The sequence below is a fragment of the Corapipo altera genome, unplaced genomic scaffold, assembly GCF_003945725.1.
Source record: "Corapipo altera isolate COAL_440 unplaced genomic scaffold, ASM394572v1 98, whole genome shotgun sequence".
In the NCBI taxonomy this organism is placed as follows: Eukaryota; Metazoa; Chordata; class Aves; order Passeriformes; family Pipridae; genus Corapipo; species Corapipo altera.
Window position 1 is genome coordinate 5,961,379 of NW_020884914.1, and position 27,465 is coordinate 5,988,843.

The 27,465-nt window shown below is 53.4% G+C and overlaps 4 protein-coding genes across 14 annotated transcripts in view; 2 read left to right on the forward strand and 2 right to left on the reverse strand.

Moving 5' to 3' along the window:
- The window catches only part of GTF3C1 (general transcription factor IIIC subunit 1), a 39,686-nt gene extending 36,610 nt beyond the window's left edge, over positions 1-3,076 (forward strand). For all 3 annotated transcript variants that reach the window (XM_027655095.1, XM_027655096.1, XM_027655097.1), the window contains 3 exons: positions 872-911; positions 1,625-1,817; positions 2,693-3,076. In XM_027655095.1, the coding sequence (XP_027510896.1) occupies positions 872-911; positions 1,625-1,817; positions 2,693-2,914 (455 nt within the window). In that variant the 3' untranslated portion in view covers positions 2,915-3,076. The remainder of the gene's footprint in view (positions 1-871; positions 912-1,624; positions 1,818-2,692) is intronic.
- An 808-nt stretch (positions 3,077-3,884) lies between these two features.
- On the reverse strand, positions 3,885-4,574 carry POLR3K (RNA polymerase III subunit K). Its single transcript, XM_027655110.1, has 3 exons — positions 4,355-4,574; positions 4,179-4,266; positions 3,885-4,078 (listed from the first exon to the last, which is right to left on the reverse strand). Exons 1-3 carry the CDS (start codon positions 4,463-4,465, stop codon positions 3,951-3,953), a joined length of 327 nt encoding a protein of 108 aa, XP_027510911.1. The 5' UTR covers positions 4,466-4,574; the 3' UTR covers positions 3,885-3,950.
- SNRNP25 (small nuclear ribonucleoprotein U11/U12 subunit 25) lies at positions 4,479-7,700 on the forward strand. 2 transcript variants are annotated; one of them, XM_027655109.1, is made up of 6 exons: positions 4,479-4,665; positions 4,742-4,832; positions 4,912-5,017; positions 5,103-5,177; positions 6,155-6,217; positions 7,511-7,700. In XM_027655109.1, the coding sequence occupies exons 1-5, from the start codon at positions 4,501-4,503 to the stop codon at positions 6,207-6,209; spliced, it is 492 nt and encodes a 163-aa protein (XP_027510910.1). In that variant the 5' UTR covers positions 4,479-4,500; the 3' UTR covers positions 6,210-6,217; positions 7,511-7,700. The 2 variants fall into 2 exon arrangements, with proteins under 2 accessions (XP_027510910.1, XP_027510909.1); XM_027655108.1 differs by having other exon boundaries at positions 7,514-7,700.
- A 132-nt stretch (positions 7,701-7,832) lies between these two features.
- RHBDF1 (rhomboid 5 homolog 1) overlaps positions 7,833-27,465 on the reverse strand; it is a 59,640-nt gene continuing 40,007 nt past the window's right edge. For all 8 annotated transcript variants that reach the window (XM_027655101.1, XM_027655100.1, XM_027655105.1 and 5 more), the window contains 16 exons: positions 26,234-26,361; positions 20,483-20,696; positions 18,569-18,775; positions 17,816-17,938; positions 17,500-17,660; positions 15,126-15,377; positions 14,403-14,514; positions 13,433-13,507; positions 12,715-12,876; positions 12,530-12,630; positions 11,834-11,897; positions 11,303-11,397; positions 10,323-10,398; positions 9,743-9,843; positions 9,322-9,475; positions 7,833-8,590 (listed from right to left, as the gene is read on the reverse strand). In XM_027655101.1, the coding sequence (XP_027510902.1) occupies positions 8,171-8,590; positions 9,322-9,475; positions 9,743-9,843; positions 10,323-10,398; positions 11,303-11,397; positions 11,834-11,897; positions 12,530-12,630; positions 12,715-12,876; positions 13,433-13,507; positions 14,403-14,514; positions 15,126-15,377; positions 17,500-17,660; positions 17,816-17,938; positions 18,569-18,775; positions 20,483-20,696; positions 26,234-26,361 (2,445 nt within the window). In that variant the 3' untranslated portion in view covers positions 7,833-8,170. The remainder of the gene's footprint in view (positions 8,591-9,321; positions 9,476-9,742; positions 9,844-10,322; positions 10,399-11,302; positions 11,398-11,833; positions 11,898-12,529; positions 12,631-12,714; positions 12,877-13,432; positions 13,508-14,402; positions 14,515-15,125; positions 15,378-17,499; positions 17,661-17,815; positions 17,939-18,568; positions 18,776-20,482; positions 20,697-26,233; positions 26,362-27,465) is intronic.

Consider the following 27,465-nt stretch of genomic DNA (forward strand, 5'->3'; position numbering starts at 1 on the left):
ATCCTGCCAAGCTCTGCCTGTACCCACGTTCAGAGGCAGCTGTGAATCAGTGCAGGCTGATCCCTGACATCTTAGAGCTTGGAATTGTTTAACTGGAGCCTTCCTGCAGGAAATAGATACTGTCTAAACAGCAGAGACCTCAGCAGTTCTTAAATGAAACTACCAAAGTGTTCTTCTGGATTTAACTTCCTTCACTTGTTTGTAGCACAGGACATAAAAAGTAGTAGTTTTGTTATCAAACATAGAGTTCTTACTGGCCAGTGAAGGGTTGTAAACCCCCTTTGTGCTTCAGCCAAAGCTGTTCCCCTCTGGGTATGGTAGGAATACCTCTGTTAAGTAATTGTCTAATTAAAGCCCATGACATAATGTAATGGGAGTAGCAGAGACAACCTTTGCTTTGAAACTGAGCCCTGCTGGTATCTTGAGTTTGCATTCTCATGTCTGCAGCTACTTGGGCTCCTGCTCAGCTTCCATGTGATTCCCAGGAGTTTGGGTTAACCAGACCCACGGGGGAGCTTTCGGGCTGAGACCCTGCACAGCTCCCTGTGACACTCAGTTCCCTCAGCCCATGCAGTCACCTGGGGTCCAGCCGTGTCATCAGACTTGTAGGAATAAAGCTTCTTGCTGGGATTTGGGAAGGGAACCACAAAAGGTGTGCTTGAGTAGAGAGATGTGGTTGTGGCAGGAGGTGTGGGAGGAGGGTGCTGCAGGCAGGTCAGAGGCAGCTCAGAGCTCCCCACAACTGAGCATAGTTTGCTCAGGTGGTTTCCTAACAAACTGTTGCACTTTACAGCTTGGCCACCTTTTACTCTTTTTCCCACTAGATAAGGAATTGGAGTTAATTAGAAAATGTGTGTCCTTTTCTTTGCAGGCAGCTCCATGACAGATGCCCCCCAGGCAGCCAGGGACCGGTGAGTAACAGAGCTGTCTGCAGAATAACTGAACACTTGGCACTCCCAAAATAATACTGGAAGCAGCTGATTTGGAAACCTTAGTTTTGTGCTCTGGTGGGCAGTGAGAATTGATGATGGAGAAACCCCAGGTCTTCCTCCCTTGTTCATGTTACTCACACTCATATGCATGCTGGAAAAATTTCTCTGATACATGTTTTTACCCCAAAAGCAACTGGCTCCAAATATCAGAGGAAAAAAAATGATTTTACTTCACAAATAAGTCCAGTGCCAGAAAGCCTCAACTTTCAGGTGCTCAGGAAAGGCCTGGAGAAACTGCAATATGAGAAATGGGAATTTCCATGCAGGGTCTGTCTTTTGACTCCAAAATGCTGCTAAAAATGAGGATTTTCTTTCCTATCAGAGCACTTTTGCAGATTGAAGCAGGTCTTGGATAACTTTTGGAGGATATTAGGGCCAATACCAAACAAAGCTTTCCTGGTCAGAGACCCAGGGTAACTTCTGAGTGTGTAATGGTGCTAAAAGTGAAATCCTGCAGGTCTGGAGCTGTCTGGTAGATCAGCACCAGGCCCTGCTCAGAGCAGCCACAGGATTTACACCTGTGAGCAAACACTGCAGCGGATGGAGTGAGAGTCTCTGTAATGCGGAAATTCTGATGGGAAATCTAACTAGAGGAACTCCTGACAGAGCTGAGCTTTAATTGTGTTCTGCAGGGCCTGTGAGGATGTCTGCTTCATTGGGAGACCGTGGAGGATCGTGGATGGGAACCTGAACAAGCCTGTGTGCAAGGGGATGATGGAGGCTGTGCTCTATCACGTCATGACAAAGCCGGGGCTGACGGAGGCGGCGCTGCTGCAGCATTACAGTGGGGTGCTGCAGCCCGTGGCTGTGCTGGAGATCCTGCAGGTACCTGAGCCACTCTGGGAGCTTTAATCCGGCTCAGCTTCCACTCCAAGAGCCAGCAGATCCATTGCTGGGAGTCCCAGGAAAACAGGAGTGTGAATGAACCACGAGAAACCACCTTCTCCCTTTGGTGTAAATGAACCAAAGCCAGAGCGAGTCAGTGTTCACAGTGAGGAAGGAGGGAAGCCTGATTTACCCATCCTTGGAGTTACCCTGTTACTGAGTTCAAAAACTGAGCTTGCTTCTGAAATGGGTGTACAGGGAGTTGAGATTTTAAGTGGTTACTGAAGAGTGGGGGCTTGTCACTGTGAAATACTAAGTGGCTGTTTAATGCAGTGTTAATCATAGGATCACAGAATGGTTTGGGTTGGAAGGGACCTTAAAGATCATCTGGTTCCAACCCCCAATCACTATAGATAATCCCAGTGTTCCCAATTTTTTTCCTTATATACCTTCTAGGTGGGCAGTCTGTGAAGCAGGAACCAGACTGAGATGTGTCTGTGCTGTGTGTAAATGAGACCTTCTGTCCTGACACACCTGCCTGAAGGCCCACATCCTTAACTGTGAAACAGTACATGGCAAGAAAATTTTGAGTTTATCTTTTTCCCATCATGAAGTTTGATTGGCACCACTGCTACTTTGGAAATTGAATCTTGATTTACTTTTTTTTTTCCTATAAGAATTCAAAATCTTAAGCACAGCAGTGACACTGCAGCCCTTCCTGTAAGCCTGACTTCCCCTGAGGGGCTCAAGGGAAGCCACTTTTGGTATAAATTGCCCAGCATTTCTGAGAACACTGTAGGCAGAGCAGCATTCAGGGCATTTTTTTTTTTTTCCACTGCAACTGCCCAAACTAAAATAAATGAATTTTTCCACAGGGTCTGGAAACTCTGGGTTGTATCAGACGATTCTACCTGAAAAAGCCATCCCCAGTGTCACTCTTCTCTCAGCCAGTTGTGGAAGAACAACTCAACAATCCCAAACTGAGTGAAACCCCAACGATCTACTACGAGCCCACGATAGACTGTACCCTCAGGCTGGGGAGAGTGTTCCCCTCTGAAGTGAACTGGAATAAGTGGGTGCAGATTATCCCTGTATAGGAGGTAAAGCTGAGTCATATCAAATTGGCTTAGCCTGTAGGAGGGAGCATTAATGCAGATGAAACGCTGCAATTTTTGCTCCATCGTGTTTTTTTTAAGTTATTTATCCTTTTTACTTCTGAATGTATTTAAACTGAGAATAAAGCTTGATGTTAAAACAGAATAAATGCGTGATCCTGCTTGAAGTATATTTTCACCAATAACTGCTTGCAGGGTGAATAGTTTGTGGTTCCTGATTTAACTTAGGGCATTTCCACAGCAAAGGTCCCATTTTGGTTTTTTCCTCTCTGTAACACAGAGAGCACAGCTTTGCATAGAGAAACTGTCAGGTTATAGATGAACACCTAGTAATTCTGGATATTACATCTTGAATGCTTTTAAAACCCTTCCAGTAGGGATTCCATTCTGTTAAAAGTAGCTGAAAGACTGGAGGTCTTTGAGAACAAATGTTCATTGCACTATATAACATGCAAACAGCTCGTTTTCTGCTAGATTCCCTAGCTCTGAATACTGAATGTGAATACACATTCATAATGTGTATTCACACATTTATAACACCTTTATAGGTGTTGAATTTTATTTCAACAGACAGTATTAAGTTTTACATTTCCTTTGTTACGTCAAAATCCCTCTGCCATTTTTCTTAGATGATCAGTAAAAAGATCTGTAACGCAACAGAGGAAACGCTTCACCTCTGCTTTGCCTTCTGTGCCGTGGCACAGCAGCTGGCTCAGTGCTGAGGTTTCATCGCCACCCTTCAGCTTATTTACCTTCAGGCCCGCCTGCATTTCCAGCACAGGTTCCTTGGCGTGCAGGGCACGAGTCTCACGCTGAGTGCTTTCACCCCTGCACTGTGTGAGCTGAGGGCCTGCCCGGGGCCGCCGCACAGGCAAACACCCTCTTGGAGCCCGCTGTTCCCAGCTGCGCCCGGCGGCTCGGAGCAGGGTTAAAGCAACCACGCAGCAGACGGTTCCTCGCACCCAGTGCCAGGTTTATTGCAGCGGCGGGACCCCCGCGCCCCATCCCCGCAGCCCCCTCAGTCCCGCCAGCGGTGCCCGCACTGCGGGTTGCAGCACTTGTAGAACGTGGTCATGGGCTCGTCGGCCGAGCGCGTCTGGATCTGCATGAAGTAGGCGCGGGGGTGCTCGCACTTGGGGCACGGCTCTGCGGGACAGAGAGAGCGCCCGTGAGGGGAGGGCAGGGCAGGGCAGGGCGGACACGACCCCCGCCCGGCCCCTCCTCGGCCCCCCGGCCCGGCCCTGACCTGCCGTGGAGTCCACGTTCTCCCAGGCCGCGGCACCGCCCAGCACATCGTCCACCTCCTTCAGCCGCGGGTACTTCCTGCTGGTCACCTGCGGGCACGGGAGAGCTCAGCGGGGACCGCGAACCCCCCGCCCCGGGTCACCCCCGCCCCGGGTCACCCCCCGCGCCCCCCGGTACCTTCCTGGTGACATTGCGCACGTAGGGGCAGGTGGTGCAGGCGAAGCGGTGGCAGCGCGGCCCCTCCTCGGCCACCAGCACGTTCCCGCAGGCCGGGCAGAAGAGCAGCATCGCGGGTTCCGCCGCGCCCCCCGCCCCTTCCGGCGATGGCGGCGGCGGAGGAGCCGGCGGAGGAGCTGCCCCAGGAGCTGCCCCAGGAGCTGACCCCGGAGCTGGCCCAGGAGCTGCCCCACGCCGAGGTGCTGGAGCTGTTCCAGGCGGCGCTGGCGCGGCTGGTGCAGGACCCGCTGCTCTGCGACCTCCCGCCGCAGGTGGGGCCGGGCCGGGCCGGGGGCGCGGGGCGGGGCGGGCGGGGCGCGGGCTCACGAACCCCCCGGACCCCCGCAGGTGACGGCGGAGGAGATCGGCTCGCAGGTGGCCCTGGAGTACGGGCAGGCCATGACCGTGCGGGTCTGCAAGGCGGACGGCGAGACCGTGCGTGCGTGCGGGGCGGGCGGGGCTGCGGGGCGGGCACGGCGCGGGCTCTGAGCGGGCTCTGAGCCGCTGTGCCCCCGCAGCCGTGGTGGTGGTGCAGAACGCCTCGGTGCTGGAGCTGAAGAAGGCGCTGCGGAGGCACTTCCAGCTGCGGCAGGCGCGGCAGGGCGGTGTCCAGCACCTCAGCTGGTGAGCGGGGCCGGGAGCGGGGTCTGGAGCGCGTCCCAACCCTGTCCCGCTCTCCCGTGGCTCCCCCTGAGTGTTTTTCCCCCAGGAAGTACATATGGAGGACGTACCACTTGACCTACGCTGGAGAGAAGCTGGCGGATGACAGAAAGAAGCTGCGAGAGTGAGTTCTGGGTGTGTTCTGGGGGGCTGAGAGGCGCCGTGGGTGCCCTGCAGCATCCCCACAGGCGGGGCTGAGGCTGTGCCCTGGCTCAGGTGGGTCCTGCGCTGGGATCTGGCTGGGACAGGCAGACTGAGAGGCTCTCTGCAGGCCAGGATGTCCTGGGGGGGATCCTTAGCCATCACCATCCTGTGCTGTGCTTATCCAGTTCAGACCACCCCAGGCACTGGGACTCACAGCTCTTGGTCATCCCTCCCAAACTCCTGCAGAATAGGTTACACTCAGCCCTGCAGAGCTGCTGATTTGGAACAAAGGAGGAGGGAATAAGAACTGGCACAGGTTGCCCGGGGAGGTTGTGGATGCCCCAACCCTGGCAGTGTTCAAAGCCAGGTTGGACAAGGCCTTGAGGAAGCTGGTCTAGTGGGAGGTGTCCCTGCATGTGGCCCAGGGGGGTTGGGACAAGATGATCTTTAAAGTCCATTCCAACCCCTTAACGTCCACGGAGAATCCCAAGGAAAGAGCAAACTAAGGATATGTGTGTTGATCTTTGGACCTGCTCAGCCACCTCTCAGAGACAATCTGCTAACACCACTGACAGGTGACTCCCACATTTCCGTGCCCATTCTTGGGAATGAGGAGGGATGAAGCACTTTCAAGCATTCTGCTGTTCCATACAGCAGTGCTGGGTGTGCCAGCCTGTGTGCAGATCAGTGAGAAAAGGTGGTCTGAAGTATTACAGATTTAGCAAGACAGCAAAGCTGACCTTGGAAGACTGAGCAATGGGTGACAGATGTTGCATTTAAGGGGTAGCTGGAGGGAAAGGCAGATGATCAGATCCTTTAGGGCTGGCAGCATGGGAGAATTTTACTGTGTCCTGTGATCGTAGGAGTCCATCTGCCCCTGGGAAAGAGGAGACTATAGAATTTTAAAGGTTGTTTTTCCCGGAAAACTGGCATATAACAGCCTAACTCTCTGTTCAGGTATGGCATCAGAAACAGGGATGAGGTCAGCTTCATAAAGAAGCTTCGCAAGTGACCTGTTGGGTAAGTCCTCAATGTGCATTAACAGCTCCCAGTTCTTCATCTTTTTCCCTGGGCCATGGTGTTCAGGCTCAGAACTGTTGCAGAGCATTCCTGCGTGAGGCTGTGGCCTGTTTCCATATCCTGGTGGTGGTGTTTGTGCTCCTCTCAGGGTAGGGAGTGATAATTCAGCTGTTTCAGGTAGCACACACTGGGAGCAGCGGCGGGGATGTCTCAGTGCTGGCAGTGGTGTCTAACTCTGCTTTGTTTAGACTCTGAATCTGTTCTCACAGTGTCTTGAGATTCATTAAACACGGTGTTCCTTTGCTGGGATTGCTTCTAGGACACTGCTTTCTTTTAGGCTTCTTAAATATCTGGGAATCGCTGTCAGGAGCGTGGCTGGATGCTGATGAATCCCTGGGAGGAGGAAGGTGTCTGTATGACAGATGATGGTCATCACCAGGGCACTCAGGTCCTTCTGAGAGCCTCAGACTGTAATCCCTGAGTGCCTGCTCTCCCAGCCTGCTCCTCCCACTCCTGTGCCACGCTGAGCACCTGCAGCCAACAGAAATGTCCCTCTGGTGCACCCAGGCCAAGGCAACGAGCAAACACAGCGTGTTTGTTGCTGTGCCACAGTGGATGTGTATTGAGCCATTCTTCTCAATTACTGCAAGCTGTGAGGAATTAAGAAAGGGACCTCAGCTTACATAGCCTGTAGTTTTTGACTCCCAGTTTGTCCATTTCCTTGTTTATAGAAACTTGAGTTCAGCTGATTCACTGTTTTCTAGACACAGGACACATCACTGGGCAACTTTTGGTCATAAATGTTTCTGTGCAGCTTATGCCTCTAAGAACAATTCCAGCACAGGAAGCATTAGCAGCCACATGTATGTACCTGTTTGTAACTCATGCAGATGTAATTCTGGTATTACACTGCTATTTTTAGGAAGTTGTGCATGCAAACACAAGATGTGGCCAAGATTCTCAGGCTCAGTCAGTTTAAAATTACGTCTCTAAAAACACAATCACGGGGCTGGAAGAACAATGGGAAGAGCAGTTTGTGCAAACCTTTGGGTTTTTATTTTGCTGTTCCAGGTAGCTCAGTTAGAAACTGTTGCTTTGTGACCACAGTAACCTTTTCTTCTTCTTTCAACATTTGCAGCATCCACATATGTGCCCTCTGAGCAGCCACCTGCTCCAGGGTGCCTGTGACCACCTGTGGCACTGGGTGATCCCTCCTGGACAGTCAGGGCAGTGTGGTGGTAAGAGCCCAACATGCAGTAACCATTGTCACTGCCAAATATTTTCTTTCCTTAACAGAGGGAGAGCAGACAAACCAGCCCTACCAAGACCAGACTGTGGATTCAGCACTTTCTTGGAGGAAAAGGTTTAACACTCCGAAGAGGAGCAAACTCTGTTGACTGGACATTCTCACATGTTTTTTGTAGTTGCTGTTTGTATGTGGAATGCACTTCCAGGGATTAAAGAGACCCTCTAGTTTTCTGAAGCTTTTCAGGCCCTTATTTCCAGCTGCAGATCTGCATCTGGCTGGTTTTGGTGCTCAAAGGGGATTGATTCTCCTGGGACATGGAACAGTGTAAGTGAGATTAAGTAACAAACGTAGGCACAGACTATGCAGAACAATTAACAGTAGCTAAAACGCTACCTCACTGTTTAATCACCACCTTAGCAGTAGTAAACAACTCTGGTTAAAAATGTAGTATTGAAACTAGTGTAATAAAAATAATGGCAGCAGAAAAGGTTCAATACAATTGAACAAGGCACAAACGTTCTGTTTTCAGAGTCTTCTGAGATAAGGCAAAACATGCCTGCCAAGTGCTAAGGAGACAGTTTAAATTAACCACGGGCAGGGTTAGAAGTGTCATTGGATTAGAGGCTTTGTCCCCATGGAACTGGCACAGCAAATGCAAAGACAGTCCATCTCCAGGGCCTGCTCGAGAGGCCAGTCTTTGCCTTTCAGTGGAGCTGCGCGTCCAGGTCGTATTTCTCGCAGAATTTGTCTGTGAATGGTATACAAGTGAGGAACTCGCACCACTCGCACTTGATGGGGTAGAAATAGAACAGAATCACGAGTCCTGAGAAGAGTGCAATGAAGATGAGCTGGAAAACTATAATTTGGCACCGTTTCCTATATAAATCAAACTTCCCAAAGCTAATGTAGGGCAGGAAGGCAAAGGAGAGGAAGAATCCGCTGATAAATCCTGAAATGTGAGCGAAATTATCAATCCAAGGCAGGAGGCCAAAGGCAAAAAGAAAGAGCACCACAGCCAGCAGCTTGAAGAAAGCCCTCCATGGGCGTGCCAGGATTTGCCAACTCTGGAAGAGCTCCACAAAGAGACAGGCCAGAATCCCAAACTGGGATCCTGCAGGGCCAACCTGCAGAAGAAGAGCATTACAGATAAGGTCAGGCTCATGCCGTCTCCCTGGCCTCTGCTGCCAGCCCCAGGCATCAGTTACTTGTTACTCAACTCCTTGTTCAGTGTTTCTTGGGGAAGAGACACCGCAGCCTTCAACTTCATCCCTGTAATGGGGTGCAAGGAGTAAAGGGACCTGGTTGGATTTAGGACCAAGGTGTGAGGCCAGCAATCCCCAGAACAGACTTTGTATTTGAGGGCAGATTTGGTTTAAGTTGCCAGAGAAGAGAAGCCCTTGAAGGCAATCTCCTGGCTCTCCCCACCCGCCATGCACTTTTCCTTATGGAAGGACCTGGAAGATGGTCCTGCCATGCAGTCTTCTGTGGGCAAGCTGAGCTCTGCCCTTTGCCCCTCTCGTGCCACTCTCACATGGAGGGTCTCTGGCACCAGCTACAGCGCTCACTTCCCAGCCTGCCCAAGGCCTCTCCTACCCCATGGTTGGCAACTCCCCATTTGTTATGGGGCAGCTTTCTTCCTGCAGCCAGCCCAGGCCAGTGACTGGGAGAGCCCAGGGTGCTCTGGGGGATGTTGGTGCTCATGGTGTGGTGCCATCTTCTAGCTCCCCATGTGCCAAGGGGACGAGCAGTGACGAGCCAGCTCTGGTGTCTCTGCCTCTGCCCCAGAGACACAGCCACGGAGAGGAGGGTTGTGTTCAGGGCAAGTTACCAGGACCCTGGTCTGCAGGAGACCCACCTCTGCTCTGTAGGGTAGAAATATTGCACTGGCAAGGTTCCCAGTGATGCCACTGAGAAGGTAGATGATAGAGATGCGGTGCCATCCTGCCAGCTTCTCCAGGTCCCGCAGGATCGTCATTTGGAAACAGACTGAAACCAGGCAGTGCAGGATCCTGCCAAGTGCAGAGTACAGGAGCTGAAGCAGCAGCCACTGAAGTCACCCCTATGCTCGTGTTCTGTCCCCAGCCTTGCTGAGAGCTCCTGCTCTGGCCTTGCCCACGCCACTAATCCCTCCCAGCAAACAGAGGATGGTAAACCTTGGCAGGGGCCACAGCTCAGCACCCCCGAGTCCCCTGGGAAGGGACAGCCAGAACAACTCAGCAACCCCAGGGCTGAGGGTTCCCCCACCCAGACAGGGGAAGTTTTACCCCTCTGCTTACCCAGCATGGAGGAAAAGCGAGAGCCAGAGGCGGTAGAACTGGTCAGGGACTTCTGGGTTTAGGAAAGGGAGGAGCCCACAGACATCATCCATGCAGTGTACCTAGGGCAGGAACAGGAATGTCAGGGGCCCTTCACCAAGGCCAGGGCAGAGCCTGCAGGTATCTCTGGCACAGGGGGTCCTCCTGCTTCTCTGCTGAACCAAGTCCCAACACCAAGTCACACGTGACTCACCCCTTCCCTGTGGCAGCTTTATGCTCATTCTCCACCCCAGCACACACAACTAAGGTATCTGCTTGCTCATGGAGCAGGACAGGTGCCTTCTCCCCCTGCCTACACACTGGTCCTATGCTGGGCTCCCACAGCTGCCAGCCCAAGTCCTGAACTGGCCTCCAAAGAGCTACAGATGCATCCAGCTCTGCCACTACAGCCTGGATCAGTAGCTTCCCACAGGCAGAGGGCAGGACAGGACACAGGACTGCCACCCACACTGCAGCACTCTCAACCCTCAGACCTTGCCAAGCTGCCAAGGGGAACTGGAGGGAGAAGGGCAGCCATACAACCCCCCAGCTCCACACTCACCTGAGAGCAGAGCGTTGCCTCCTCGTGGAAATAGCCCCGCATAAATTCACAATACTCCCGGGAGGTTATTTCACACCTGCAGGAGGCACAAGTCACAAATGGAAGGGACAATGGATCACTCCTGTCCCCTCTCAGGCTACCCATTCCCCCTTGTCTCAACCCATCTGTGAGAACTGATGCCTTCAGCTGCTGTGGTGTCTCAACAGAGGCACAAATACATTCCCGTTTAGCGCAGTGCCACTCTCCACTCACCCCTCCTGCTTCTCTCCCACAGGGATCCCTGCCTCATCTCCACAGACCAGCACACAGAGGATCCAAAACATGTGCCAAAGCTGAGCTATTTACAGCTGAGAACCACCACAGCCTGGGGAAGCTGTCTCAGGCTGGGGGAGTCTTGTGCTTCTGCAGCTGCAAGAGTGGAAAGCGGGCCTAGGCCAGGAGCATCCTGGTTATGACCTTCAGGGACAGAGAAACTCCTTGGGACAGCACTGATTTTTCTCCCCAGTAGGGAAAGCCAGGCCCAAGCACTGGGTAAGTACTCAAGCTCAGGAGCAGCTGAGGAAGAACAGCATCTTCCTCTTTTGCAAACCCAGAGCCTGTCGTTTCCTGGCATGTCCTTTGAGTGCTTGTGGACTGCAGGTTGGGGCCAATGTAGCTGGACATTCTCAGGGAAAAATGCAGAACTCCTCAGCAGAATTATTTAATCCCTTATGATCCAAGTCCCTCCAAACTGCAGGACCAGTTGAGTGAGATACCCTGCTGCACCAACGACTCATGCTGGCTGTTATCTCCTGCTCATCCCAGAGTCCTGCTCCGTCTGGGAGACCTGTCCTGGCTCTCTGTCCAACTCCCCTTCCCAGCAGGGCTCTGGGCTGTGTGTGGAAAGGACAAGGAGGACAAATGGCTGTGTCTACAACCTGAAAAGACCCCCTGTGTCTCACCCCAACAACCAGCCCCTCCACACAGGTAGAACTCCTTACCTTCCTTTGGTCCCAATGCAGCAGGGCCGGCCTGTAATCACACAGTCCATGTGGAGGTGGTTGGTGTAATTCCCAGCACTGTTTTTTGTGCAGATCTGGAAAACAACAACAGGCTGCAGTCAGACAGCCACAGCTTTGCTTGTTGCCTGGATAAAGTCAAAACAGCCCCTTGGGAGGAAGCCAGTTCCCAGAAAGAGGCCTTCCTCCGACAGCAGGATGCTTTCTGATACTCCATCTGCCTGAGCATCAGTTGCCACCTCCTCTCCAGCCCTGAGGCTGAGCTGGTTTCCATCCTCCTGTTACCCTGGTAGGGCCCAGGGCTTTAGTTGGCACAGGGCAACTTGTGTTGTTGGAGGGCTCTGAGCCTTGGTGAGGCAGACCACGGCTGCCCTGAGCTGGTGCTTGTGACAAGCAGCAGAAGCTGGACCAGAGGCCCTGCCCTTCCACCAGCACAGCTGTGGCTCTGCACAGGGGGATGCCAGGGCCATATTCCAGCTGCCCTGCAGGCTCTGTGCCTCCCGGGATGCTCACCGGCCACTTGGTGATGTCGTCTGGCCACTCGTGGGGCTCCATCGAGGCTGGCTGCTCACACACCCTGCAGCAACAGAGCACAATCAGCCTGAAGTACCTTTCCCCAGCACCAGGCAGGATTCCCACACTGTCCCTGTTCCCAGGCTGCCATCTCACAGTTCCCCTCTGTCCCCCAGATCAGCCAAGACCGTGCTCATCAAAGCCACAGCCTCCTTCTAGTCACGGCTGCAGCACAAAGGCAGGAGAGCAGGCAGCTGCCCAGCAACCAGCTGGATCCTTTCCAGGTGGACACACCCAGAGAGTGGGAATTCAGCTGCTCTGAGCTCTACATCAGCCCACAGTGACTGTGTGCAGTGCCACCCAGCAGCTGGCAGGGCTGGGGGCAGAGGTGTGCTGGGAGCTGTGGGGGGGGGGGGACAGGGGAGGAGGGGGAGTGGGATGAAGAAGGCACCCACAGCTCACAATAGCCACTGTGTAGGTGGGGCAGCAACACCAGTGGAGACCAGGGGCGAGCAGAAATATGGTCACACTCTGCCTGAGCCTCCCCTGCAGTCGTCAGGACAGGCAGGGACATCACTGCCCCATATCCCTTGGTCTGTAGAGCACCAGCTGTCCCATCCAGCAGTCCACTGGCCTGGGACTGACTGACCATCAGCCCTGTCCCCCAGGATGGCAGCTGGGCCAGGCAGGACCTACCTGGGGTCCTGATGACAAACAGACCCAAACTGCCTCTTGTTCCCTGCCAGCATCGGCGTGCTGGGGTGATGGGGCCACTTCACCCACACGGCCAGCGTGGACTGCAGGAGAGAGGAGAGGTGTCACCATGAAGCCCAGGGAGGGAGAAGCACCAGGGGCAGCAGGGAAGGGGCCCTGGCACTCACTGAGCACTCCTCCTCCGAGGTCTGCACACAGCCCGACTTGTCGTTCCGCACACAACAGGCCGAGTGCTTCTCCTTCTCCCTCTTGGCGCTGATGAAGCTGTGCACCTGCTGGTCCTGCCTCATGCACGGTGAGAACTTGGCCCCCAGGTGGATCAGGGCCTCCTGGCAGAGAGGGAAACACCCAGCTCAGCCAAGGGGCAGAGCAGGCTGGGGGAACTGCACGGGGTGCCCCTATTCAGACTCAAGGGATCAGGGACAAGTCCTGCATGATGAAGCCCAACACACACCAGGCACACTCTCGGTATTTGCTTGGAAGACAGGCCCAGAACAAAAGTTCAGGGATTTTCTTGCCCACAGCCCCAGAAAGGCCAGCACTGTGTCTGGGAAAGAAAACTTTGGGACATTGTTTCTTCATCTTTGTCTTTCCCAGGTGGAATGGCATCAGGAAAGCTGTCCACACACCATACAACTCCTGCATTTTCTCTAACCCCAAGCTTGGCTTTGTAGGGACAGGGTGCAAAACAGGAGTGCTCAGGTCCATCCCAGCCTCCAGACAGCCCATTCTGTAGGGTAGCTGGGGCTGGGAGCACTGCTGCTCCCTGACAGTTATGGCAGATCCCCAAGCTCCAAGCAGTGGAGGGCTCCAGTCCCTGGGATGGCACAACTGCAGGGCACAGTCCCCCATCTCCCTACCAACAGTGCCACCAACAGCACTCACTGAGCTGGGGCCGATCCAGAAGTTTTCCTGCTGAACGTACTTGACGTTTTCATAAACCCCTCTGTTCCGCAAGACCTGCAAGGAGAGAAAGCAAGAGCCCTGTGAGCTCCTGCCCACAGGGTCAGCAGGGCAAGCAGCAGGGGTTGGTGGAAACAGCCCCCAGGATGAACAGAAATCCCCATAGCCAATGATTGGGCCCATGGTTTTTCAAACAGGTCTTTTGAAGGATCACAGGTAAACCCTTGTCAAGACTTGGGCACCTTCACCTTAAGATTTCCCTTCAAATGTCTATCTCTGGCTACTTCAACTTTCAAGAAATTCCAAGGCCTGGAGACCTGGGAGTGGCCTGAGAGCCTGCAAAAAGCTTCACACAGCTCAGCAGCACAGGCAGCACCAGCTGGCAGTGCAGGCCCGGGTGCTGGTGGCAGTGCTCTGAAAGCTGTCAGACACGTAGGTGAAAAACTCCCCAGGCATTCCCTGCACGGAGCAGGGGCACGGCTGTACCCCAGAGACCTTTCACAATGTGTGGGAAGGCTACCAACAGCTTCAGGATCAGCCCTCAAAGTCAAACAGGTCAGTTTTGCTCCTGGCAGAAGCAAAATCCTGCGACTGCTGCAAAAACTTAGCCCAGGTTTGAAATATTTCCCTGTCATGAACATCCTTCTGGTCTCCACCAGGAGGGGAACAAGTTGTTTGGAAGTGCTGCCAGCACAGCCAGAGCCAGAGCCTGTGAAGAGCCCACCATGCTTTGTGTCAGATATAATCTGCTGTCAAGAGCAAGGTGGCTGCAGGAGGGAGAGATGATGGTCTGGGGGCTCACAGAGATGCTGCAGGCAGCCCCCCAAGGCTGGACACCCAGAATTCAGCCATCAAGGCCCTCAGGCAAGTAGCCAATATGCTGAAGAGTATGACATAAGAGCCAACAGCTGAAAGCTGAGACACTCCAGGCAAGTGAGGGGGATTCACTTACTGAATCAACAGTTTCGTGTTGTGAGAACCCCACAGGGGCGATGCCGTAGATGCACACAGCAAGGATGGTGATGAGGGAATGCACAAAGGTGACCCAGTAGGTGAAGAAAGGCCTGGATGGAGGCAAAGGGAGAAGATCAGAGGCAGAAACCCAGGCATATTGCACCTACTCAGAGAACACAGGAGAAAAGCTGCTGCTTTTCCCCAGGGACATCACCAAAACCTGGGTACACAGCCAGGATCACCTAGGGATGCACAAGACTGCAGGCAATGATCTAAGGCCTTGCTAGCAGACAGACCCTGCTTACTCTGACTCCCCCATTACACCAGACAGTCACCCCTTCCCAAGAAAACATCCATGAGAACACTGAAGCCTGGTGCCAAACTGTGCCATGTGTCTGAAATAATGACCCTAGGGGAATGATCAGAGGCAGGGATACCTGAGCTGTCCTGTTCATCACAGGACAGTGGTGGTGGGGCAGAGACCTGCAGTCCCTCCAGGCAGCAGAGATTCAGACACCCAGAGCAACGTGAGGAGCCGGGTGAGCTCCCAGTGCACGGTGACACCAACACAGTGCTGCCTGCTGCAGTTGGCCCTGTACTCCAGGGATACACACTGGGGGGTCTCAGCAGCACCCCCAGGCAGTGACCTGAGTCACCAGAGGGCAACGGCACTCACCCACACACTGGTTGTGCTGGGGACCTTCCCCGCCTGCAGCCTCACCTGTGATCGTCCATGTCCTCGATCTGCCGCTTGACGTAGCTGTCGATGCGCTTGCGGTACGTCCTGTTGGTCAGCTTGCCCACCATGCCCAGCCCGTAGGGCCTCTTCTCCTTGGCAAAGAGCTTCCTGACGGGCACGGCGATGCGCTGCCCGCGCTTCTGGGGGCTCACGCTCACCACCTCCTGCCGCAAGCGCACCTTGGGCTGCGCCAGGCCCCCGTCCTTCTGCTTCCTCCAGCCGCGCTCCAGGGGGCTGCAACCAAAAGCAGGACAGCCGTGGGGAACAGCCCTCCCCTGCTCTGTGGTGGTAGCAGAACCTCTGCCTGTCCCACTGCTGAGGGCACACAAGGTGCCCTGAAGTGGAAGCTGCATTTCAAAGGGTTGCACGGGGCCAGTAGATGAAAGCACAGGGTGAACCGCAGAAGGTGGCACAAAGCAGCTGTGCCAAACTAAGCCCCACTTGAGGAGCTCTCAAGGCTTTAAAGTGTTCCAGTAACAGGCACATCTGCAGCCTCAGGGACATCAATTTCCTCCTCTACTTCATTCCTCCTACTCTGGTCTCTGCTGTGAAATGGAAGTGCAGTTTAGCCCAGCAGTGGAAATCCCCACCTTTAAAGCACTTCAGTGGGACTGGACTGGCAGATCAAACCTCCTGTGCCCACCCAATCAGAGAGAGGAGAACCGAAAAACAAAGTGGCACTGTCACATGCTGCAAGCTGTGCCAATTACCTCTCACAGTCTCTCTTCCATTCCCCCCCTTTATTTGTACCAATGTGTGCATTTTTCAGAACAACAAAACCAGGCTTCAACAACACAATAAAAATCCCAAGTATACTGAGTTAAAAGGAGGCTTTTTTACCAAAATAGATCTGATGAAGGTTGCACAGGTTACTGGTGAATAGTACCTGCTTTGTAAGTCTCCATCATATCCAGACAGTTTTGTATTTCCTTACTCTTAAACAGCAGCGTGGAGGTTCAGGTCTCCAGCATTCAAACCCTGATCAGAAAAGCCAAGTAACCTCCCATTTCACCATCCTCACTGCCTGGCACTGTAGTAGGCATGTCCCTGGCATGTGCTCTAGTCCAGGGGACCTCCTCTGGTTCCCTAAATGTCCCACTCTGCACACAGACAGGAGTTGTCAGAGATGGTGAGATAAACCAGCTAACAAACTTTTTGCTGAAAGATCACCAGAGCATCTTGGGAGGGAGCATGACAGCTCTGAAGAATGGGCAGGCAACAGGATGAGCGAGAAACTGAACCTCTTTAGCCAAAATCCTGCAGGAAAGTTCAGCTCTTTTCAATATAGTACACCTTGCAAAAGATACATTTTAACACCCCAACTTCCCCTGGGAAGTCCTTCTCCCACAGAAGGTGCAGATTCCAGTTGCCCCAGAGTTGAAGTGGTTTCTGTGTTACAGAGGTGCTGTTTCCCAGTATTCCCTGTGCTGGGCTGTGAGCCTGTGCCAAAACAAACCCCTGGCCAAATAAAGGACACCTGACCATGATTCTGATAACAGCCCTCTGAAGTGTGAAAGAAATGTATTTTCCTCAATAAATACAGCTATTTGAGGAGATCCAAGTGGTGCCAAGAAGACTGGAACCGTCTCAGAGGAGTGACAACAAACTCCCACCACTCGCTGCTTCCCCTTATGTTAAGGCTGAGCCAAGTTCTTGGAAACACTTGAAGGGAAAGCGCCAACACAGCAAGATGGGCTGTGAGCAGCAGAACCACAACAAGGACCTCCCTGTCTGCTCCATGTTCACACCCAGCAGAGCTCTGTGCTGGGGTGAGCTGCCAGCTGAGCTAGAGCTGACTCGGAAACGACATGGAGCAATTACTCAGTACCAGTTACTCAGGTGGAAAAAATCTAGGCATACAGTACAGTACCACCCACATATTTGTAGGGCTCTCGGCATCAGTGCCACACCTTTCTCTCGTTTCAAGTGAGGAATGTAGCCCAGCTCAACACTCAGCAACACTTCACACTGCTCCTTGGAGCAAGACAACAGTTACTGGTGACTGTTGCAATGGCAACAGCCTTCTTGTCTTTGCTACACTCTCCATAGCCAAAGGCTGGGCCCCCAGCACCCTCACAGCTGATTTAAAGTGTCTTTTGTTTCCTCAAGGCATTATACAATCTCTGAAACACATTAAGTGAGGCTGGAAGTTGCTGGAGAGACTGCAGAGGTGGCCTCAGAGTCACCTTTCACATGCCTGGGTAGCTGGTTTTAAAGAAAACCCATCACTGCCGTGCTCTGAGCTCTACACCAGGCACCCACAGTACTCATTTGGCTTCCTCTACACAGAAGGTCCCACTCCAGATGGGTTGGTCACCCCATGTTAGGCTTTGGCAGCCTCCAGGAAGATACTCACAGTAGTAAGTGGCTTCTTTCGAGCTCGCTTTTGTCCAAGGCACCTCCTGTGAGATCTGTCTGATCTGGAGGTTTCACCTCAGCATCTTTGATTGCAGCTTCTGACGGCGACTCAAACACTTCATCCGGGTAAGTAGAGAGCTCCTCATGAAGGACTCCTTCCTGGGCAGAGACACAGAAGTCCCATCAGAAGATGCCAACACCCCATTTGTGTCACCAGCCCTGGTAGAAAGCGGTGCTGCTGCCTGCAACACGCAGTCCTACCAGGGCTAGAGTCTTGCCTTTGGGGCCAGCACCAGGCCAGACCTGCCCCTCACCCGAGCGAAGAAAGAAGTGTCGAGCTCATCTGGAAAATCCACCGTGTCCTCCTCCAGGAAACTCGCCGGGGTGAAGCTGCGCCGCTGAGCCCTCCTGAGCGTGCTGTCCTTCACCGAGCGGCCCTGAGCCAGAGAAAGGGGCACCAGGTCACTGCCAGGCACACACAGGGCCACCCCAGCCAGTGCACAGGGAGCCCAAGTGCTGAGCTGCCTCACGCTTGTGTGTGGAGCACAACAGACTTGATGTGGGACACCTTCCTGGAGAGACTCACGGGTGAGACCCCACTCCTCAATCCACAGTGCCCAACTCCAGGCTCCTCCACCACATATTGTACCGTGTCTCTGACCAAACCACAGTGATGGGTGGTACCGGGTACAGCAAAAAGGTCACTGGGCCCAGGAAAGCAGACACATGGAAGGATAAAGAGACTTGTATGGTAATAGCCTTGGGTATTTCTGCTGTTCCGTGACTGCTCGCCAGGAGCAGCTGGACCACCCAAAGGTCCACGTAGACTGGACTGGACCTGCTGGAATGCTCTGAGGTTGTTGGCAAAAAAAGGCCCCAGGCAAAAAAAGGGAAAGCAGAAGGGAAAGCAAAAACCGAGCCACCATCCCCGCTTCTTGCCAGTCCTGCCTCCTGGACACGTGGCTGAAACAGAAGAGGAGGTGCCCAGGCTTCCTCCCCTCCAGCACAGCCCTCCCCACCCTCCCTGTTCATCAGCTCCTTCCCTGCCACCCTTCCCTTGGCTGTACCTTCACCAAGGCCGCGGCCGCTCGGAAGCTCATCTTGGCCACAGACTCGCGCTTGCGGCGCCGGGGCAGGCGGTTGAAGCCCGAGCGGGAGCTGGTGAAGGAGCAGAGGGACGTGGCCCCGGGGGTGATGGGGGTGTGGGGGATGCTGCAGCCGTCGGCATCCTCAACCATGCGGAAAGCTCGGCCGCGGGCCAGGGGGTCGATGATCTGCAGAGAGAAGCAGCACATCAGCCCATTCACCCCCAGACCCTTCCCCACCGAGCCCTCCTCCCTCCAGGCAAACATCCTGAGACCCTGACAGGTGCCTGGCTGCTGGGACTGACCAAGAACCAGGCTGGACGGACCAACAACCAATTCTACAATAGGGAGATCCAGAATAGCCTACTGCAAGCTAAGGCCTAGTTGTAAGACTCAAGTCTAGGTTCCCAAACCCCTCCCTCTCCCCCCTTTTGTTTTCTGTTGTTGGTATTGACTATTGTCACTCAGACTGTTCCAGAATTTCACAGGACACTTCAAACCTCCTTCAGCCCTTCCTGAGCTCTTGGTTTCACTCTCTCCCATGCCAGTGAGCTCTACAGACAGAGAATGTGCTGTCTAAACAGGAGTTTGAGAAATCCCTGAAAACAGCCAGGTTCTTTCTCCAGCTAGTTTCCTTCCTGATACTGGACAGCTCAGGACTTAAACAGTATCCTATTATCCTGTTGAAGCTTAACTGTATATTTACATCTGCTCCCATTAATTAGGTTTAACAGCTGGACAGAGCAGGCAAGCTTCCAGGAGCTGCAAGCCCTTCTTTGGGATTCCTCAGGCCAAAGCTCTCACTTATTCCAAACATACGAATCAACGTAATGAAAATATTGCCTTCAGCTACAAACCTTGCCTCTGTCCTTACATCATCACAGCTGTGGTTTCCATATGACCTCTACGCTTTATCCTAAGGTTTTACGAGCCTTTTTAATCCACAGCTGAACACTCAACGGGAAGCCTGATGGGCTTACACACCTACTGACACCATGTTCTGATTTAATGTAGCCCACAGACAGCCCAACAGTATTTGAGTCTCCTGTGGCCAAAGACCAACTGGTAAAGAAACAGGAAAGAGCACAACAAAGTGAAACTTCATTGAAAAATGCACAGTATTCTCCTCTGCTTCAGTGGTGCAGCCAGGCTTCAGGTCCTGCTTTGGCAGGAATGGCTTCCCACCAGCCCAGGTTGCAGTGGGGCTCACTAAAGCACAGTCATCAACCACAGCAATTAGTGTTGATGAGAGGAGCGAAGGGAAGGGCTGGGATACTGTGTGTTCAGAGGTGCTGGTAACTGGATGTGCTCAACTGGGCCTGGTCCCCTGGGGTCACACTTGAAGGCAGTGAGTGGGAGGCTACCAGATGCCCTTTGCAGGCACACAAAACCATTTCTGAGGACCCAAGAGCAGAGCTGTAGCATCGCTGATGCAAGAGACACTTTCCAAAGTGCTAAAACATAACCAGGTTTCTACAAGGACAGTAGCTGTGCTGTGGCCTGCGTCCTGCTTGGGATAAGTGTCCTGAGTAATACCAGGCCTGTTACTGCACATCTGGGTCCAGGATACCGACCACTCTGTACAACAGAATTCCATCCTTGCAAATGGCAGCAAAAAGCCCGAGCTGAGAGCTCTTGGACACGCTGCACACACGTAATCACCACGGTCCCAGCATGACAAACACAGCTCTGAGCCTACTGCTGGCACAGCTGAGGAATCTCAGCCAACGACACCAGAGAGGCTGCTGGAGGAGGAACTCTGCCAAACTGTACCTGAGCCGTGAGAAGTGTCTGAGCAGGGAGCCCAGACATGTCTGGGCAGAGCTCAGCCCGCAGACAGGTCACAGCTCCCACAGCAGCACAGGCACAGTGCAGGGAACTCGGGAGGGCACTCACCTTTTGCATGCCCAGCTGGCAGGGTCCCACATAGAGGGGAGGGGGAGTCTCTGTGCTCGTTAGAGAAATATTGTCCTGACTGGGCAGGTCCATTTCCCGGATGACCTGAGGTTTCAGCTTCCCGTAGCGCAGGCTGCAGTGCCGCAGGCTCTTCCTCTGCCACTTCTGAGTCGCGTCGCTGTCTTTGCTCACTCCAAACCAGTCTGCTGTGCCTCTGAAAGATGCCAGCAGACAAGTGCTAAGAAGCATTTATGTTTGCCTGGACCGTGCACACGAAGAGACAAAACCCCTGGTGGTCACTTCCAGCCCACCCCAATTCAAAGACAGGCAGAACTCTTCCCCATGAGCATCTTGCAGCTTGTCCTCAGCTGGTTTTAGCAACCTGACAGATGATGGCCAGAACCTTCAACAGCATTTTGTCTCTTAAAAGACAGAAGACAAATGCCAGGAGAGATTCACTGTGGGTAAAGGACAGTTTGTTCTGAGTTTTTCTAAAAATAAAGGAAAAGAGATGGAACAGAAATTCAGAAAATAACTTACTGAAAGGTGTTTCTTTTTTTTTTTTTTTTTTACTTTAAAACCCATATTTTGCAAACACTTACCATCTTCAGGCCAGCTTTAGGTCCCCACTGTGGGACTGTACTGTTCCATGGCTCAGCAGCTCCTCCAGAATTCACTCTTCTCTCCCAGTCCCCCCACCACACACACGCTCACAGCATATCCCTAACTTCTCCATCTCATGCTGCAGGATTTCTACCCTCCTCAAAGGTAACATCAATAGCAAATGTTTGCTGTGGTCCTGAGCTCTGCTAAGGCACACACACACAGTTCTAAGCTGCTGGGTGCAGAAGCAGGAGCACAGGTTTGCAGCCACGAGGCAGGTTTGCTGCCAACTGGCTGCTGTCACAGAAGAGCAGTGGATCAGAAGCAAAATCCCAAGGAAGGCAGAGAGGGATCAGGATAAGTCAGACTAAAAACCTACTTCAAATCCTGCAGGACAGCTGGTACCCTAAACCTACAGAGGTCATCACACCCTGCCAAGCCTTTCCCACCACAGTTAATTCATCCTCAGGAGATGACAAGCTCTCTCAGCCTACAGCTGACTGGCCCAGGTGTTGAAACCTGAAAGTCCTTTCAAGACAAACCCAAAGCCCTGGCCTCAGCCCCCCTGCTCAGGGGCAGGATTTCCAGCTGCTGAGAAGCAAGACCTCACAGATCACAAAGGGAGTATTAAAACACACACTGGAGTAAAGGCTGGGACAAATGCAGAATTAGGCCACACAGGGGAACTGAGACACCACACTGAAGACTGGAAACTGGTCCTGTGGTTTTATACCCTACTGAGCAAAAATACCATCAACCTGCCACCTGCAAGAAGGTGTGAGTTTGAAACTCACAGCCTTTCCAGCTGAAACCTGCAGATGCAAACACCACACATTGCCCTCAGCCTTCCCTGTTCTCTCAAAGATATGGAACAGACCCTTCAGCAGGTATGAGGTCACATGGACCATGGCTAGAATTCATCTGACCTCTTTGACCTAAATGTCTCCGAATGCCAGCCCTCAGAGATAGGGATACACGTCCTGGAGCACCACTCTGCTCCCACATCTCATCAGAGCAATCTCTGTCTCTGCTCAGAGCAGAAGGGCTCAGGGCCAGCACCTCAGCTGGCAGATTCCCCAAGCCTCAGCACAGAGGTAATGCCCTGGCTGTGCAGTTCACTGGCACAACACATGCCACAAAACAGTCTGACAACGCAGAGAACTTCCCATGCACTGCTGTAACCAGTATTTCAACAGCAAGGTGATGTTGGGTGACAAGCCCATACATGGGGCCTCAAAAGGAGAGGGCTGAGGGTCATTTGTGCCCACGTGAGCCTGCTGAGCAATGGCCCATTGCACCACCAGCAGCCTCAGAGCCCTCCAAAACTGTGCTCCCACTTGCCTGGAAGGACAAGCACCACTGGAGCTGTTTGCTCTGTGAGGACCATTCCTGAACTGCCAACACTACTGAGCCAGGACCAGGGCAAAGAGCCCTCTGATCATAGCCAGGATAGTCCAGGAGAGCTGACTACAGAGTTCAGGGCACCTGGAGCATCCTGGTAAGATGCTGAATGCCTCTGTTCAGCTGAGGAGCCCCATGATGTCCTACAGACTCCCTGGAGCGCTTGTAACAACCGACATCAGAGGTCAGATCTCACTCTTCTGTTGCGTGGAGCTGACCAGCCCTGAAAGCTCAAGATCAAACACAAACAGTTCCAAAGGTGGTCACAGTGCCAGAATGGCAGCTGGCCAAGGGCAGCAGTGAGGAAGGTGGGACAGGAACGGACTCCTGGGCATTAAGTCCAGTCCCTGCCACACACAAAATCACATTGTCTGTCTGATTTTAAAGTTTACTGAGCTCCAGGCTCAGGGTGGTGATCACTGGGCCCTGGACTGGCTCATCTCCTTGGTGCTAAGTAAACAAAGACGTCCACCTCAAAAAGAAGACAGTCACATTTGAATTAGAAAAAGCCATGATGTCAACAGGGTAAGAGTGGACACACTCTATTCCATTCACCAGCTCTGAGCCCCATCTGCAACAACATGACAGCATCTGTTCAGTGCTGCCTCCTCTCCTTCCCCCACTGCCCCAAGGAGGCTTTGGGGTCAGCATATGCACAGCCCAATGTTGCACTGACAGCAGTGCTGGGCTGTGGCTGCCCTGGGGAGATATTCCAGCTTAGGTGAACACCAGGAGGTTGACAGCTTGTTAGGAAAGGCAGGAGGGAGTGAGGCTGGCGGGTGGACAGCTTGTTAGTCCATGCTACTTATTGACAGCTGCCTACACGTTTAGTAGGAGTGACACTTGGTTTTCGTTAGCAGCACACATGAACTTTCTTACTCCGCCTGTTCACAGACCTCCTGGGAAGCCAACACGGTCTCAGCAACAGCCACAGTCTGTGCAGTTCACAACAGCCCTTGCACACACATGCAGGGGTGGGTTTCACACTCAGTGCCACCAGTACCTGAAAAACGATCGGGGCAGGGACTGCCGCTTTCTCAGGGAACTCCTGCCCGCCCGGGGCCCGCGAGCGGGCAGGGTCTGACTCCTCTGAAACCGAACCTGTCTGCTGCAAAGAAAAGAGAGCTGAAGGCAAGGAGCCTGCAGGGCTGTGGAGGGGAGCAGCCACCTGCATCCAGCGCCTCCCTGTCTCCTGCCATAGCCCCGCTGGCAGCAGTTGTGTCACATTGCCCGTGGCAGGGCCCTCCAGCTGACAGCATGATCCGAGAGAAGCCACACAACAGCATCTCTGAACCCAGGAGGCTGCTGAATCCTTCTGGTGCATCTGCACCTCTTGACATATGTCTCTCATTGCTCTTGAAGATACCAGGGATGCTGCAAACACCCTCAGACCTCTGTGATCTGCCTTCTTCTGCCCAGACACTCAGCTACAGATCCCACTGGCTGGCTTTGGATACCAGAGTGTGAGACCATGGAGGTGTCAGCAGGTCAGGATATGATCTGCTTGTATCTAAGGTGCCTGATGCCACTGGAAGAGCCCCAGGCCCATCCTGGTTGACCTTGGCAGGATCTCGCCTGGTGCACAGGTCTATCTGTGCCACATCTGCTGCCTCGTATGGATACCTTGGACACCCTGGGAGACTGGAAATGGTGTTGGATGCCTTCCCTCAGGCACCTAAATCACTCCCATGCCATGTTCTGCACTACACAGGCTTGACCTTAGGTTCACACTTGATCTGTGTCCTCCAAGCCCCAGGGAACAAAATGGTGTGGGGTCCTGCTGCAGTTTCACATTCTGTGCATCCTGAGGGCTGTGTTAAGCAGAAAACTCATCAGTCAGCCTTCCAGGACTCCCAGAACAAATCCCCAAAACACATCTACAGATGTACAGTCTGCAATTCTCCACTGCACCTCTAGCTCTGCTAAATGGAGCAGAGAGTCTTGGGCCTTTCCTTGGTACTTTCCGGTTCCCTGTCCGTGTTTCTGATCTACTCATTTCCTTTATTGCTAGTGCTGTGTCGTGTGCATCTCCTGCAGTTCTGCCCCTTAGAAACTCCTTCCCATTGCTGCACCTCTCTCCCACCCACATCCCACAGCACTCTGTAGAAGGTGCCCAGGAGGAGGAGACCTGGTCACCCCCCATGATGCACAACTGGGCATGGCAAAACACCACTGAACCCCCCCCACCTACAGGAGACCCCCAGGCCTTCCAAAACTGTCTGTGCTCTTCTGGGGCACCCTGTGTGTACTTCCAAGGGTACAAAATACATACACTAGGCACAGGCAGCCACCAACCTGAGCCCCAGCACTTGCAGCCTGGGAAGGAAGACATGTCACAGGGTCTGTTGGTGCAACAGTCACGTGTCTGCTCACCACCTCAGTGCTAGGCAGGACACTGGCATCTCCCTCAGTGTGTGGGAGCTTCACCACCACTGTCCAGCACTCCTTCCTTCTCACTGTAGCTCCATGTGCCTTGTTTGTCTTACAGTGTAGTAGCATTAGGGACAAATCTGTCACACCAGCACCAAAGTGTCTCACAGTTCCCCAATCTCTCCTCTATGCACAAGCTGCATGTTGTGAGGACCTTTGGGGGAGGCTACCCTGGCCCTTCCACCCAATGCTTCTTGTCAGTGCCTCCACAGCACCCTCCCAGGATATCCCCTCACCCTTGACACGTCCTTGCCTAACTGTCCTGGCAAGGAGCAGGACAAGGGCAGGGAGGCAAGGGAAGAGGCAGCCTAGGTGTGCAAGGACAGCCTCAGCAGGCCCAGGAGCTGCCCATGGCCCTGAAAAGAGCAGACACTGCTTCACAGCTCAGCCCTCCCAACCTCACAGGAAGCAGGATCAGGACGAGCTGCTGGGGAAGAACTTCCCCACCGAGGCAGCTGGGGAACGTCTGAGGCAAACAGTGTGTGGGAGATCAGTCTCTCCCAGAGCTGGAAAGTTGCTCATTCAGGAGTGGGCAAAGCCTGGATGGCTGGAAGAACCCCTGACCTGTGGAGCTCCAGGGATGCTCCTGGGACCCAGGGCAGGCCTGACACATGGCCAGAGATACAAACCAGTCATCTCAGGAGAGCAGGTGGGAAAGCCACTCCCTCTGGACAAACTGGGATGAACCTTTGCCATGGGTAGTGAAGGAGCATCCAGCTCTCTGGCTGGGTTCAGAGACCACTGGGTCATGGGGACAAATGATGATCAGAGCAGCCTCTCCCTTCTCTCCATCACCCCTCAGAGCCACGCCAAGGACCTGCCAATGAGATCTGGTAGGAGCCAAGCTGCTGAGAGTCCTGGTCTGCTCAGGATGGGCTTCTGCCTCCCCTAGCAGGCATGTGCTCTCAGACACAGCACCAAAGCAAGCCCAGCACACCACACTGCACAGTCACAGCTAAACATCAGGGCCTGAGGCACCCTGTTACTCAGGAACAGCCAGCTCCCTGGGGCAGGAGGCAGCCAAAATCTGCCTGTAAGCGGCAAGAACCATTCACTGTCCTGCTCACCACCATCCTCCTCCCAGGACTTGTCTCCCCACGTACTAAAGACAGGCTAGATAGCACCACTGGGCTGACATACCAGCTACCTATTAGCACCCACCCTTCCACAGCCTCACGACGGATAACGAGGGACTCAACCTCACCCCGCCGTGGCAACGCGCCACCCAAGTGCCAGGCAACGGGGCAAGAGGAACACTGCAAATCCACAGATGGAGGGTGGCAACGGACGGCAGAACGCACCGAAGCAGCGCCTCACCTCTTGATGGTCTGGGTGATTGAGGTCTGTCGTTGTAGCACCGGCCTCCTCCCGTCGTGGGGCAGGGACGGCACGCGGCTGTTGTCGGCCGGCATGCTCACGCTCCGCAGGAACTGGCGCCTCGTCGGCTGCCGGGGGAAGCAGGAGGGAGTCAGTGCTCTCAGGGATGCTCTACAGGGCCAGCCAGGCTGGGGAACGCTCAGCAATTCAACAGGTATTACATGAGCTCCTGCAACAAACCCTCCTGGCTTTTGTCTCGCCAGAGGGAACCCACACCGCACACTCAAGGACCACTCTACAAGGCGGAGAGAAGCACAGTCAGTGGGATTTGCTTCTTAAGTGACTGTTTGGTGACTCTGGATCTGCATCAAAAGCCTGTGAGAGCTGTGGGTGGGTCTGTGCTGTAGCTGCTGAGTGCTGCAGGCTAAGCAAGCTGGGAAAGGCACACTGGCTTTGTTTACAGCCTAATTATCTGGGGCACACTCAGGTTTGAAAGCTCCTGGCATGTCTTGGCTAAATGTGACCTACCAAATATAACACAGCTCACCAGGCTGTTCTCAGCTCATACCACTGCCTCCCCAGGGCTGCTCTGGATTAAATTTTTATCAGCTTGGCAGAAACACCATCTCCCATTTGTACAATGCAGGCTGAGCAGACTATCCCTCTGGAAAGCGAAGCTCTGAGCTACTGTTTCTCTGGTCAGACACCCTCTGCCTCAAGACTACTTCAGCCCCTCTAGCCCAGGAAGCTCGTGATTTTCACTTATGTCAACAATTTTGCTGTTTTATGTAAAAGCAATGCACAGATACTCAGGTTATGAGCCAAAGGAGCACAAGATGTACTCTTATCCTGGGCTGTGTACACAGGACCCTCAGAGAACATCACCTCCACCAGCTTCCAGCACAGAGTCTCTCCAGAAAGTGCCCAGCTGGATTTAGAGATTTCAGATAAGGGATCATCCATCAAAGTCTTAAATAATTCATTCAGAAGGTTTCAATCTGCACTGATAACAGCCTGTATTCCCTTTTTAATCCCTGCAGACTGACCCCCAGTTTTTTTTCTTCTGAGGGGAGACCAGGACCCAGGTTTATCTGCCAGAAGCTGTCACAAAACCGAAGCACATTTTAGTCCCTGGATCACAGAATGGTGAAGAGGACAGTTCTTGCTATTCCAAGTGCCATATAAGCTCCCTCTTAAGCCAAGCTTGTCCCCAGCCTCTCTCCAGGGAAGCA